At 32.9% G+C, this 14,711-nt stretch overlaps 1 protein-coding gene across 3 annotated transcripts; it reads left to right on the top strand.

Moving 5' to 3' along the window:
* The first annotated feature begins 286 nt into the window (after window positions 1–286).
* Window positions 287–14,396, top strand: LOC124443574 (anoctamin-7-like). 3 transcript variants are annotated; one of them, XM_046994041.1, is made up of 34 exons: window positions 287–580; window positions 928–1,067; window positions 3,265–3,373; window positions 3,621–3,760; window positions 4,070–4,174; window positions 4,240–4,306; window positions 4,373–4,521; window positions 4,628–4,741; window positions 5,022–5,234; window positions 5,337–5,471; window positions 9,001–9,067; window positions 9,186–9,295; window positions 9,372–9,479; window positions 9,600–9,736; window positions 9,807–9,864; window positions 10,027–10,081; window positions 10,163–10,218; window positions 10,404–10,478; window positions 10,570–10,634; window positions 10,702–10,745; window positions 10,815–10,911; window positions 11,037–11,145; window positions 11,216–11,276; window positions 11,388–11,470; window positions 11,546–11,842; window positions 11,917–11,953; window positions 12,023–12,134; window positions 12,217–12,271; window positions 12,346–12,443; window positions 12,741–12,865; window positions 12,978–13,183; window positions 13,392–13,531; window positions 13,616–13,706; window positions 13,795–14,396. In XM_046994041.1, the coding sequence occupies exons 2-34, from the start codon at window positions 942–944 to the stop codon at window positions 13,972–13,974; spliced, it is 3,624 nt and encodes a 1,207-aa protein (XP_046849997.1). In that variant the 5' UTR covers window positions 287–580; window positions 928–941; the 3' UTR covers window positions 13,975–14,396. The 3 variants fall into 3 exon arrangements, with proteins under 3 accessions (XP_046849997.1, XP_046849996.1, XP_046849998.1); XM_046994040.1 differs by having other exon boundaries at window positions 877–1,067; XM_046994042.1 differs by lacking the exons at window positions 287–580; window positions 928–1,067 and adding an exon at window positions 1,790–2,018.
* Window positions 14,397–14,711: the final 315 nt, after the last annotated feature.

The raw sequence follows: 14,711 nt of genomic DNA, 5'->3' as shown, positions 1-14,711 counted from the left end.
AGTAATACCTGGCAACCAATGACAATCTCTGTTTAGACTTGAAGGAGATTAAAAATCATTTTTAACACAAAACGTTTAATCTCATGGCCCATGAGCTTAAACATTTTATAGTCATGCAAATGTTGAATTTTCACCATTGGCAGAAAGGTTTAATTTGTCATGTTTACACAATTCTTACCTGACAAATGAATTATTTCACGCATGCACGAGTCGAGTATAATAATCATACTCAAAATTCTTATTTGTGTATTTTATGTTTTTGATGTGCGAGTGGGAGTGTGTGTACGAAAAGTACCCTTAAATACACAGAGAATCCAATTAAATTGATAAACTGCAGTCGTTGGACTTAATTTTCAATAACCTTAACAATTCTTTCATCAGATAAACGCACGTCGTTCATCGAACTGATCTTAAACAGAAATTGTTTTCCAGTGTTCAAATGCTCTTTTTTCCTGTCTAGTTCTGTCTGTGGTTCTACATTTATTGTTAGAAATCAAGAGTGTTCGTTCACTTACACAAATAATGACATGATAGAATTAAAGAAATTCTGAAGACGATAGAAGCGCACATTGCTAATCAGGTATTGAAGCTCTTTCTACAGTTCAGTTGACTTAAAAAGCACATATTTTTGTTTACTGCTAACATGGAAATGTTGCATTTTTTAACGAACTTCTTGTACTGGTTGATTTTTGTGTCAAAGAAAATATTTGGATGTTGTTGGCAGTCGTTAATGATCAGTCACGTACATAAATTTTTAGAATGTTATTCACAGTAGGGATCTACATAATATGGTTATTTTCGCATTTTGATTTATAATTGTTATTGTGTATTGTACTTCATTTTATTTTGATCTAGTTATCAATCTTAATTTTATAGATAGATGCTGTCTGACCCATACATCCATCATTTCAATTTTTTTTTCGTCAGTACCTTAAAGACAAATGTTTGGAAAGAAAGAAAAAATGGGTGAAAAAAATCTTCGAGAAAATTACGATGAGATCATAGAGTTTCTTGATGAATATTATAGCCAACAAACGTCCACTAGAAAATTTGAGCCTCGTTATAAAGTGAGTAAGCAAAAACATTTTTTCAATAATGTCATATGAAATACAGATTGATTTCTGTATTTCATATGACATTACCTACCTAATAATTTTCTTTAAACCATCCTACTATGTTGTACTCCACAATAACTTCAAGCGTCAAAAACTTAATCGGACTGAGATTGAGACGTACAAAGACAACATTTGATTTGTCTTCGTGTTTGTAGAAGAATTTTTTGTTTCATAGCAGAAATATACGTTATATTTATGTCAGCTAAAAGCAAAACTAACTCAGATGTATTTTGATATTAATATATATATAGCAAAATACTTCACAAATAATGCTATCGTTCCTTCTGTTAGCAAAAAAAATTAAAGAAAAAAAGAGAAAAAAAAATAAAGCACTTCTTTTCTTTTGGTAAAAACTGCCAACTTTTTGAAAAAAATTTTTTCATTAGTTAAAGTTAGGTATGAAGACTGAAATAAAAATTCCTACCGGTTGCTAGTCCTTAATAATTTCTTATAACATTGAAACGCTGTTATTTGGATCATAGATTCAAATCAACCATATTATTAGTTAGGCTTTCAAAGAGCTTGATAGTTGATCGTATAAGTCATTGGATGTCTGAATATATCATCTTCATTGCTACTTCGTTAATAGTAAGAACATTCTACGGTTACTTGCTATATTTTGTATGCATTTTATATAACAAAAGTGACTAATGATGCTTGACCAAACAGTGTGTAAATATTCTTGACCGATGTTGCATGAATGACGAGTAATTTCAACGACCTGATGGCATTTCAACGGTAAAATCATACAAATCCATTACCGATATGGTGGCGTTTCAGGGTAACCGTTCCATTTTTCGACTCGTGTATGCTTGTTTGGTAAAACGAATGAAAGAATTGCGTAATTCCTCTTTATAAGAAAGAACAAGTCAGTGTGACTGTGTTAAAATGTCCTACGTTTCGGTATGTGGTTAAGTGTTATAACGTATTAGTTCAGTTAATATAAGTACATCTAAGTATATATAAGCATCTATTGAACAAATTATTTTCACTGTTTTTCTTCGTCTCTGGTGTTTAAAATATTGTCATCGCTACCACATATATTTATGAACTAGCGTTGTAAAGAAGAATACAATTTTTACGGTTTGTTATTCCGTTTTAACAATCTTTGCCAACTTACAAATTTTGATAAAATATTTGCAATTCACATTCATGAATCACGTATCTTCATCTGTGTTGTCAGTTAAACATAAAGGCCAATATTGTTATCAATGTTTTAATGATTTCCATCATGTAATTTGTCTTGAAATACATTTTATAAACGATTCAAAATCATTAATCAGCGTATACACAGTTTACCAAGTTTTGTTCCAATTAATTAGTGTTTTATAAAGCGTAACATAACAAAAGATTTGCCTTAGTTTAGTGCGGAGAAGTGAGCCATACTTTAAGCTCATTCGTATTTACAACAATCTATTACAATCCATAGTATTCACAATGAATAAACAAATAGATGTTTCGCCTACACGTATGAACTGCCACAATAATATGCCTTGAATGACGTCCTTATACATACATGCCTTCTATATGTGTTGACTTCATGAAAAAACTGGGCACACGACTGAAAGTCGTTGAATGTCCACCAGTGAATGTGAATTTGATTTATTAGAAAGTTTACTCTAACGTTATTATCGTATTGAGACAAGAATTGCAGTCGCTATTTTTACCATTATAATCTCTTATGATGCACACATGTTAGTTACCGTGCTGTACTTATAAATTTTGTTCTCGTGCACTTTGATGCGTATAACTTGTTATGTCAACGATACTGTCGCGAAAATAATGAATTGTTGGCTACTCTGTTTTGACTTTTAAGTTAGGACTTAGGTGACTTGGGGTAAGCTAGTATATTTCCGCGTGTCATCTCCACATATTTACACAGATATAAGGACTGGGGAGCAAAGGGGACTGGGCTTTAGGGCAGGCTACGTTACTGGTGTGTCCAATCTACAATGTAGAGAGTTCTTCGTTAAATGAGTTTAGTGTTGTTATAATTTTTTGAAGTCATCTAGGACTTAAAAACATTAACAAATGTTCAGTCTTTGCAAAAGTTCAGACTTTTCGTTTATTCATGGCTTCACTAATATTTGTCACACGGTCTTGCCTTTCAAGGGTGGAAAAAATACTTAACTTTCTCTTGTGTTTGCAGAGCGAAGAACTTTCCGATGATTCGCAGATTTATGTGAAAGCCAACAAAGCTAAACCCGTTGGAAGTGGACTGACAAAGGTGGTGGAGCTTTTTAAATCCAACCCAGAAGGTGAGGACAATATCAAATAATATGAAACATTGAAGAAAAAGTATATATAGAAAATGTCGGTTGATGACGTCAATGCCATAATTAATTTTAACTTGAATTAATAAATGTTCAGTTTGGTTTACTGTAATTGCTATTGTGAAATAGATTGCAATAAAAACTTTTATGTATTGAGATAGCCTTTATTATGAAGTCAATGAAACCGTAACGTCCACATGTGAGGTAAATATCATTTCTGTTTTCTATTTAGAAAATTATGGTTTCAACATCAAAGGAGGTCTGGATCAACCTGTCATTAGAGAAGACACTGGAATATTCATTACAAAGATTCGTCCAAAAGGAGCAGCTGCTAGAGATGGAACACTTTCACCTGGAGATCGAATTCTTGAGGTAAATCTATCACATATGAAAAGAAATCAAAATATTTCTAACGAAAAGTGGCAAAGATGCATTTCAACAGGAATTGATTATCGTGTTTTTTATTCTCTGAAGTATAATGGGCATTGTTGAAAATGAACATATTTAAGTAGAGTAATCCATTCAGCTACGAAACTCATTTCCAGGAGGGAGGTACCTGCAAGAGCCCTGTCTTAAGGTGCCCTGCATATATTGCAGCAAGTTTTGATTTTACGAACGCTATGCCAGTCGCAGTCTATATTGTCAGATGATGTTTTTAATATATTTTCTATGTAAATTTAGATCAATGACAGGGATTGCAGATTTGTCAATTTTCAGACTGCTGTGGATTTAGTGAAAAATTCCGTCAATAAAGTTAGATTAAAAATTGAAAAAAATGCAATTGAGGTTTGAAAGATTTTGAACCATTTATCGCGAACTTCCTTTGCTTAATGTGAAAAAATATTCGTTAGATTCGAATGAAACCCAAAGATATGAGCGAGAAAATCATTGAAATAACGTTACCAAAAAATCCTTCAGGTATTGATTGCCAAGACATGTTACTGATTTCCAGTAGTTCAATCTCTTTATCACTGGTTCTTTCAGACTCTGCTTCTGGTCTTGGTTTCAACATTCGTGGTGGTGTGGACCATCCACATCTCAGTTATGATCCGGGAATTTTTGTTACGTCAGTAAGGCAAAATGGTGTCGCGGCTAGAAATGGTCAAATGCATCCTGGTGATAAAATACTTGAAGTAAGCTGAGTGAAGAAAGTTTGAGGCCTTCGTGGACAGTATCGGTTGAAGTGTTTAAAACGTTTTTCATTCGCAATTTTCATATGATCTTTCATTTCTCATTTAGATTAACGGTATTGATGTGCGTCGAGTACCCAGACAAGCACTACTTGATCTCATCAACGAATCCAAGAAAAATGTTCGCATTAAGTTATTGAAAGATGCATTAAAGAATATGATTGTATGTTTCTACTTTCGTTTAAATGATGAAAAGATTTTCGTAATGTAGAGGTAGATAGTAGAAAACTTTTGAAAATATCACTTGGATCATGTCTTCATCACTTCATCGATTATCATTTCGAACAAAGCATTTCCAAGCTTCTAGAGACTTGAGGATCTTTCGTGGATCTCTTGATGTAGCCCTGATGAAATAAAGTTGATTTGATTTGATCTCATTCCCACCGACTCATGTTTTCAATGTCAATGATAACTTTGAATAAAAGTTGATTTTGATTCAATAGAAAGAAAACGAAGAAGGAAGTGTTGACGTAAATCGTGGTCCTGTTCTTCTAATTGAACTCAATAAAGGAACTGAAGGTCTTGGTTTTAATGTTCGTGGGGGAAGTGATGCTCCTTACCTCGCGGGAAATCCTGGGATATTCGTTACGTCTATACGTCCTGGTGGGGTAGCTGACCGTGATAAGAGATTGAAACGTGGGGATAGGATACTCAAGGTAATACATGTGTATTATAAGAGATCGACAGGTACAATGGAATATACTTAGTTGATAGAGTAAATTAGTAATAGTACTGTTGAAAAAGTCTTTTATTTTTAGATCAATGGTGAAGATGTTCGCGATGTACCTCAAGAGAAGGCTGCTTTACTTGTTCAGAAATCTCAGGGAAGGATATCACTTCTTGTCGAAAAAGAAGCGGAAAAATACTATAACTCGTCTCTCAAAAATAAAGAGGTTTGTGCAGTTGTGTTTATTGTAATAGAGTAAAGTTTTGTATCCTTGCATTATGCTTTGTATCCTAAGGTAATACATCCTAAGGTAATACTTTCTATCCTACGGTAAAGCTCTATATCATTGGTTAATGCCTTGTATCCCAAGGTAATACTATGTATCCTAAGATAAAACTTTGCACCCTTGAGTGTCTACTTCATGTAGTATGCTTGCATACTTAGATAAAGTTTAGCGTCTTAGGGTAATGTTTTTTGTTGTGTTCAAAACGTCATGTGAAACGTCTGCTGTACATGTTAACATGTACGTGACAGGAAGATACAACAACAAAACATGAATTGTATCTCACGTGTATTGATGCTTTTGTAACAACCGCGAATTGAGTGGCTTTTCATATTCGTCATTAATTTTGTATTAGATAAAAGTTTTCAAACGAACGATAGAAACTTTCACAGCGTTTTTTCAAATCTCTGAAATTCTGTAGAAGAAGTTCTCGTTTATAGCTACTGTTTATTGTTCAGTTGCAAAAAAAGTACTGCTAATGTTTTTCTTCCAAAGTATTTGTATTCACTCAGTTTAGCGTAAAAACATCTGCCTTATAAAGCTTGTGTTTTGATTGGTTTATGAAAGCAATGTCCCAAGTTTAATTTATACATACATGCTTTACTCTGACAAAGTTTTTGAATATATTTATCAACGTCAAAACTGATTCGCAATATCTTTGGAATCAAGCGGATTTTGTCTGATTTCATTTGATGTTTTTGACTATTTTTGTCTTACCGTGGTGCAATGAAATGGCCCAGAGATGTGGTCCATGATATTATTGTAGCATCGAGTAAAATTAGCCAAGAGAAACGACGATAAATTTTGATATTTCTCTGAAAGGAATGGAAAGGGTTTCGAAAGTGCCTTTAAGAAGACGAAATAGTGATAGTTTGGTATTGTATGCACTGTGCTGTGACTTATGTAGCTATTTATGTTTGTTGTAGCTGCTCTCGTCTTCCTAACGTTTTTAAGGTGTTTGTCATCTTCAGTATTTATTATTTAAGATGGATTTGTCTACATGTAGTATCAATTCAGCAACAAAATGTCATGTGTTCCTTAACACTGTTTCCGCTATCTTCCTTTGCTGCAAGTCTTAAAATAGTCCAAAATAATTTTTTGTTCTGTGGAATAATCATGGATTAATCAAAATCTTCACACTAAATCAAATTTGTGCATATATTTGAGATGCAATTCGTCCGTGGTCTTTTATGAATGTTATATCTCTAGCTGTATTATTAATGAAGATTTTATTTCAGAGTTTGATTGCGAAGTTTTGCTTATTCGTTCTTTTACAAGCACCTAATTTATAGGAAGTAGAGATTTATTACCTGTAAAAGAAGTATAACTCATATATTTGTTAAGTTTTATGAAATCTTTTCATCGAGATCAAATTCTAAGTGCATTCAATGATTTTTCAAGCCACAAAACCACGTTGCGCTTACAAACATAAAGCTTCTACAAGGCAGCATGTTGCGATATAATGAAATGTCAGTTTTCAAGAAGTGTGTGTATATATTGGCTGATGAACTGAATTAGCAGAATTACAGTAGGCTATCGTACACTTCAGTAAATATCTTTTCAAACAAATGTGAAATAACTTTTCGATCTTTAGAAAACGTGACATTTTAGCTATCGATAGAAGCTGATGTATATAACTAAAAAGCTTACACACAGCTCCTCAGTTCTGTAAAAATTTAGACTGTTCTGAAAATAAGATTTAGGGACTTTAATGAAAGAAAGAAAGATGGCTCAAATATATTTGTTAACTGAAATTAAATGCATTGATAACAGATAACCTTTAGGTTGGAGGATGTTCCTTTTGTATTCAAAATAAGAATGGATTAACTACTTTACGTCTAGCTTGCAAAATGAAAACAACAGGCTTCAGGCTTGACTGCTCTTGTGGACAATATTTAGATTTGCTAATTGCCTTCGCATTACGTTTCATAAGCAGTCAAGCAATCTTTAAGACAGAGTACGTACTTTGTCAATGTATCAAGTATGACTTATCGCTTGACAGAAAAATCTAGTGGTAATTCTAGACGAAGGTTGATCAATGGACATAACTTGTCAAGTAGTTTTGATTATGCAAGTGGTAGTTCAGAGGTATAATATTATTTAACAAATTAATAATAAATAACTGCGAGTAAAATAGACGTCATATAACTGCTGATATATTGTAATATATATATACAACTTGAATAATGTCGATGATGTTGGTTTTATGGCTTCATAAGTCAACGAACAATGGATTAAGATATATTCGGAAGTAGAAGAAACTATCTCTTCCAAATCTGACATACTTGAGATGATACTTGTTTGTCGACCAAATGCAATTGAAGGTGATAGATAATAGTGAAGGTATAGCAAGCGACTCATAATACAATTCTGATGAGATAACCACATATCTCTTATTGCTTTTTCATTTTGTCAACACGAACATTCATGATGATGACTTAAACTACTTGTAAATTGTTTTGGGGTATTTAGTAGTTAAAGACGTTTAATATTTTGAAAATATACGTGTAAAAGTTTGATATAAACACAGCTGGGCAGCTGTCGCTTTTACGCATGACATTTGCAAATCGTCTTTCTCTATATAACTAGTGGAGCCCTGGGAACTACTCTTGGATGAACATTAATGTATAATATAATATATATATCTATATCATAGTTGTCAAGATGGACAAATTTTGAACACCATGTTTGAAAATGTAAACTTTCTTCCCGTTTCTCCAATTTCAATAATTTTGAAATTATTTGCAATACTTAACTTCGTGTTGCTACCTGCAGTAATTGTGCATTTTTAGTAATTATCGATAAATTCATAAAGATAACAGCGTGATATTTTTGTTGCTAAGCTTTCCTTTATATGTTCTAATAACATTCGTTCAAAATACGAAGATGTGAAAGAACACTGACACAAAAATCTACGTTTGATTGTTGAAATTCTGTAAAACAATTTTTGGTAAAATGAAATTTTTCTTTGACCTTAAATCCAGAAAGGTAAAATATCACTTTGGCTTTGTATCATCCTAAAGATAAACACTATATTTTTGCTTAAAATTTTTATTTCAATTAGTTTCTCTTAAAACGTTATATAAAATACGTTCCATTGTCTTTATGTCGTCGATATTGTATGGATGTTTTAATGTATGTGGTTTTTCTTCATTGAATTTTGTTTGCTGTAACAGTGGCTGACATCTGTAACGAAGAGAAAATATCGCTTTATCCAGTGGTGGCCTTCTAATTGATAATAATATTGTATTTTCAGGAATTGATTCCTAAATACAACACTTTCGATGATCATAACTATAGCTACTATAAGGTTGTTAAACAGTATTTCTTTTGCATGAGGAATGAAATTCAGTAAAATATGATGTATTAAAATCATGGAACTGTACAGCACTCAGACTTGACAACCAGGCATTATTATTTTTTTACCTATAAGGTTTCCTAAGAATTCCTAATAAGGATTTACAATTGTTAGGATGTTGATGAAGATGATCTAATTGGTGAAAGAGGGTGTTTCTTTAAGGATGGCAAACGTAGAATTGGTGAGTCATAGAAAATTTGATAACTTTTAAAGAAATGTATGAAGTTTTTAAGATATTTCAACATCTGCCGAGATTTTATCTTTTCAAAAGCTAAGTCTTTTTGTTGTGAATGTTTTAGACTTCGTTCTTGTCTATGTTGAAGAAGAAAAAGCACTTCCACCGCGTCACGCTGAGTTTAGAAGAACATTCCTAGAAAATCTAGCGAAATCTCAACTGGAATTCGAAGAAGTATAGAAACAATGATAAACTATAACGTCTGTTTACTTGCTCCTAATCCTCTACTGTTTTTTTTTATACATTTAAGGATATAACACAAGATCGAAAGAGCAAAGTTCATTTCGTTAAACTTCATGTTCCTTGGGAAGTTTTACTCTTTTACGCCGAGGAACTAAGCTTTCGAGCTCCTCTTAAGGTTGGTGGCAATTTTTAAAATTTTGATTTTCTTTACAGACTTAAACAAGTTTTATGCCAATGCTCAAAAATTTTCCTCTTTTTAGTCCATCTTCTTTAAATTACTTCTTTCTTACTAAAGATTCGAGGTTCAAAAAAGATAAATTGGAGTGATCGAATGCTTACGAAGTTCCGTTTACCAAACATATTTAAAGATGACGTACCTAATCAACCTCCTGACTACTTTACTGCTGAGTTCCAGGCGTCTAAATTAGACAAGTGAGTATTTTGACGTTCTCCATATGTCCATAAGAATGCTGTGTCCTTAACTATAGTTTTACCACTCCAGATTCTTGGGAAATGAAAATCGTGATACATATTTCAAAGATACGGAAAGGAGCCGAATTGTAAGTTAAACGTATTGCAATTTCCATTTAACTGCTAATGTAACTATTTGTTTGTATTTAATTATCATTATATTTAATTATTATTATCAATAATTATCATTTATTTCACTATGTATGATGGCATGAGCGTGGTTGGAAGTAAAAAATTCTGTTTAACTTTAGGCATATGAAATTTTGGAGACTGCTCCTTATGGCAAAAAACAAAGGGGAGAGATAGGTAATTTGACTGTGCCATGTTTGGTTGTGTGTGCTCCACAATCGAGTTCGCATAATGCCACCGACGTGTCCTCTTTCACAGGTATTGAAAGATTAGTTGAAGAGAAAGTTTTTGTTGCCTCCTATCCTCTTCATGTGGTAAGTTTAAGAATGGGAATTTACTTTATTATTGACCAAGAAATACCAGACGTGAAGAGAATTCTAATAATAAATATTAAACCATCCAATACAAAGTTATAAAGAATTGTATTTATTGAAAAGTATGACGTCTTTATTCTCAAGACATCATCAGACAATATTTATGATTGAAAATTTTTGACAAGGGCCCCTACGAGTTACCACGCGAATATAAGGAAGGACCTGACAGTCCTGAGGAAATTAATCTTAATCAAAGACAGGTTTGCTTGTTGTTCTTCCTGCACACCTTTGCTTTGAATGCATAAACATTTAAAATGATTTCTCCTATTCACAAAATGAATATTTTATTAGGTTTTAAAAGAATATTGGGCAAGATGGGGAAAATGGGTGAAATATCAACCTCTAGATCACATTAGGTAAACATTGTAAATATATCATTGAAACATAAAATGTCATATGAAACTGACTTCTCATTTTTTTCAGGGAATATTTTGGCGAAAAGATTGGAATATACTTCGCATGGCTTGGTAAAACTCTTAATATTTCTTCTCGTTAATTTAACTTTAACATTTATTTTGTTGGTTACTGTTTTAAAGGACAATATACGGCATGGCTGTTAGCTCCATCGTTTATTGGAACACTTGTTTTTCTTTATGGAGTGATAACCATTCACGGTCCGGATAACAGACCTGCGTAAGTCTCATAATTAATTGTTTTCGAAGATTATCTTGAGTCGACATCTCTGGCCGTTTATATTACATGTTCAGGGGCTAATTTATTAGATTTTAAATTTCTTTGTGAAATTTTTTGTTTTATAGCTTGGAAGTGTGCGAATATCCTCCATGGACTTTTAAAATGTGTCCATTGTGTGATGAGGATTTAGGTTGTAGATATTGGGATCTTAAGATGAGCTGTGGTACGGGAAAGGTAAATGTATTCCACAATTGAAATTTTATATGAATTTTTTCACTAAGAAGTTTCTGCCTATATATTGTAGATCGCCTATCTGTTCGATAACGCTGCCACTGTATTTTATGCTGTCTTTGTTTCGTTTTGGGGTAAATATTTATTTTCAAGTATTGGTGAGGCGTTTTGCATGATAGAAATCATGAATGTCTAAATTGTCATTGAAAATTACATTGTACCAATTCATTATTATTTTTAAACAGCTGTTTTCTTCCTCGAGTTTTGGAAAAGAAAAGAAATAACGTTAGCTTATCATTGGGACGTCTTGGAATATGAAGAGGCTGCTGTAAGTCTTGTTCAACGTCATTATGGTCTTAATCATAATATCCCATGTTTCATGTTCTCTTCTATATTCGCCTAGGAGCGGCCTCGTCCAACATTTGCAGCTTTAGCTCCCACGGTTGCGAGAAATCCAGTTACAGGAATCATGGAACCTCATTTTCCTGAAGAGAGACGATCAAATCGTGTTTTCTCTGGCATTGCTGTTATACTTACTATGGTTTCCTTAGTTTTAGTCTTTATGGTCGGTGTAATTGTATATAAACTGTTGGTGTACAGACCGCTGGCTAAAAATTCATCAACAAAAGCAAAAGCGCAACAGATTGCAAACATGACAGGAGCAATTGTAAATTTAATGACTATCATGATTTTAAGTAGGGTAAGGACATACATTTTCTTCTATCCTTATGAGTTGCATGCTATCTTTGATAAATGTTTTTCATATCATTTTAGGTTTATGAAAAAGTTGCTCAGGCTTTAAATCATTGGGGTGTGTAAAATTTTGTGTTCTTTGTTTCTTTTTTTCATTATTATATTGAGGTGGTTTACATCTTTACAGAAATGCATCGGACACAAACTGAATATGAAGATAGTCTGACGTTCAAAGTTTTTTGTTTCCAATTTGTCAACTTCTACTCTTCGATCTTCTATATCGCGTTCTTCAAGGGAAAGTATGTGAGATTAGAATCATTCGCGATGAGAATTATTTGTAGATCTATAACTAATTTTTCAGCATGTTTGTCTTTATTTCAGGATGATTGGTTATCCTGGGAACTACAACAGATTGATGGGTTTACGTCAAGAAGAAGTAAAATGATGCAATTAGTTTGTTTAAATGAAACATGCGAGAAAAAACTGCTTTTGTTAATGTGTTTTGTTTAGTGTGCTCCTGGTGGCTGTCTGATGGAACTGGCCCAACAGTTGGTCATTATAATGATTGGAAAACAGTTGATCAACAATATACAAGAAGTCATGATACCGTAAGTACATTATTTATGATGATTATAATGTACTATGAGTATCCTCTTTATCCTTCATGATACCGTAAGTACATTGTTTATGATGATAATAATGTACTATGAGTATCTTCTTTTTCCTTCATGATACCGTAAGTACATTATTTATGATAATAATAATGTACTATGAGTATCCTCTTTATCCTTTATGACACCATAAGTACATTATTGTAAACACTGTAATTATGTAAATATAAACGTTTTATCCACAACTCCCAGCAAGATCTTCTCAATTGATCGTGTTTAATGTCAATTTTGTAGTGTGGTAAAACAATGGATAGCGAGGAAGAAGAGGGGTAAGAAGGGAGATGAAGTAAAAACTCGATGGGAACAAGATTATGAACTTATTCCAAATGAAGGACTATTTGGTGAATATCTTGAAATGGGTAAGATTTTGTGTTTTATGTAATGGTTTATAAAAATCATCACTCTACGACATTCTTTTGAAATTCCCTTTTATCTTAATTGTAAATAACTTAATCTTCTTTTCATTTTAAGTTCTTCAGTTTGGTTTCATTACAATTTTTGTTGCTGCTTTTCCTCTCGCCCCATTCTTCGCGCTTGCCAATAACATTTTTGAAATCCGTATCGACTCTGATAAGTTTGTATGCGAAGTGCGTCGTCCAATAGCTGATCGTGCTCAGGATATTGGTATTTGGTTTAATATTCTTGATGCAGTCGCTAAGATTGCTGTAATTAGCAACGTAAGTTTTTCATTCCTATTTTCTCAACGATAACGTGTATATTTATGATTTTTAAATGGTACTAATTGTTGTTTCATTCATGTTCATGGATATTATAGACGACTTTTTGCTTTGCATTGTATGCCATGATCAGTTTAAACGTAGCAAATATTTCTGATTTATCAAGTTCTAAAATTTTTTAATAATTTTCAATTACACCTGATCTCAGGCATTTCTCATCGCGTTTACGTCATCATTCTTACCCAAGCTCTTGTACCGTTACTCGGTCTCACCAGATGGCTCTTTAGAAGGATACACAAACTATTCTCTAGCTTGGGCACCAGCTAATACCACGAAAGAGCCTTGCAGGTAGTTACATATCCTAGTTGTATCCTCGTATGCTTATCTAGCTGTATACATTGTTTTCTACGTTGTTTTTCTTTTAAAATCTAGATATTTACAATTCCGCGATAATAATGGCTCCCATACAGGTTTTTACTGGCATTTACTTGCTCTCAAGCTAGGTTTTGTTATAATATTTGAGGTAATTAAACTATCAATAATATGCACGTCAGTACAAAGTCATATTTTAACGTAAATTTTATTTTACTCTTGCTATATTTCTTTTATAGCATTTTGTCTTCTTTGTATCCGCGATGATTGATCTTCTCGTTCCTGATATTCCTAAAGATTTAGACATACTCATCAAACGAGAGGCCTACCTGGCAAAACAAGCGTTGGCCGAACACCAAGGAGGAGGACTGACAAAGAGTGAGGACAGTCTGGATGAGCTTGATGATGATGGTGTATAGGGGACATCTGAGGACAAAAACACAAAGATGATGTCCTAAAAGATCGGGGTGTAGAATAGTAAAATTCATCAATTGTTTCAAAGTCATTTGTCGATAAATTTGCCACTAATCAAAGGTTTTACAAGAAAACATGGAAATCATTATGTCAACAACTGTCGCTGCTTATACAGACTATTTAATGCATTGATTTTCCAATTTCTTGTGTGCAGATACAATCTTTTATTCATATAATATTATGAAACACAGCTGAAACAATCTTATTGATAAAATTATATTGCCTGATTTATTTCTTATTTAAAGCTAATTTTAGTATTAATTCTCGAGAATGTCTATTGAATTCGCAGCAGTAAGTTGTTTCATATTAACACCTACACACATTCATCAAACACAATTAAAGATACGTGACTGATTAGCTTTATAAACCACTGTGTACATTCTCTTTAAATACCATGAACGCATTCCATGTCACGAACTATTTACTTTGGCATTCGAGAAAATACTATTGAAAATGTTTGAAATTTGCTCTGCTTGGCGGTTTCACTGTATCCTTTAAATGCTCCTGTTCGTATGGTTTTAGAAAAGCATCCTTATCAATGTGCGTCAAAATCACTCCATTACAATAATTTTATTTTGATATCCAATTGGATATCATGGTAGTTTATTCGGAACCTACTTCAATGGTGAATTTCGACATAATACACGTTTAATACAATACATTAGTCTGCGAAGATTAACAA

Source organism: Xenia sp. Carnegie-2017, unplaced genomic scaffold, assembly GCF_021976095.1.
Source record: "Xenia sp. Carnegie-2017 unplaced genomic scaffold, XeniaSp_v1 HiC_scaffold_21, whole genome shotgun sequence".
NCBI classification, from domain to species: Eukaryota; Metazoa; Cnidaria; class Anthozoa; order Malacalcyonacea; family Xeniidae; genus Xenia; species Xenia sp. Carnegie-2017.
Note: the sequence above shows the minus strand (reverse complement) of the source record. Positions and strands in the feature narration are given on the sequence as shown.

Excerpts from the sequence above, each read along its gene's own strand:
- LOC124443574 (XM_046994041.1), top strand. The coding sequence starts at position 942 with ATGTTTGGAAAGAAAGAAAAAATGGGTGAAAAAAATCTTCGAGAAAAT. Across the intron at positions 5,235-5,336 it reads GTGGGGATAGGATACTCAAG|ATCAATGGTGAAGATGTTCG; the intron begins GTAATACATGTG and ends TTTTATTTTTAG. Across the intron at positions 9,068-9,185 it reads GGATGGCAAACGTAGAATTG|ACTTCGTTCTTGTCTATGTT; the intron begins GTGAGTCATAGA and ends TGAATGTTTTAG.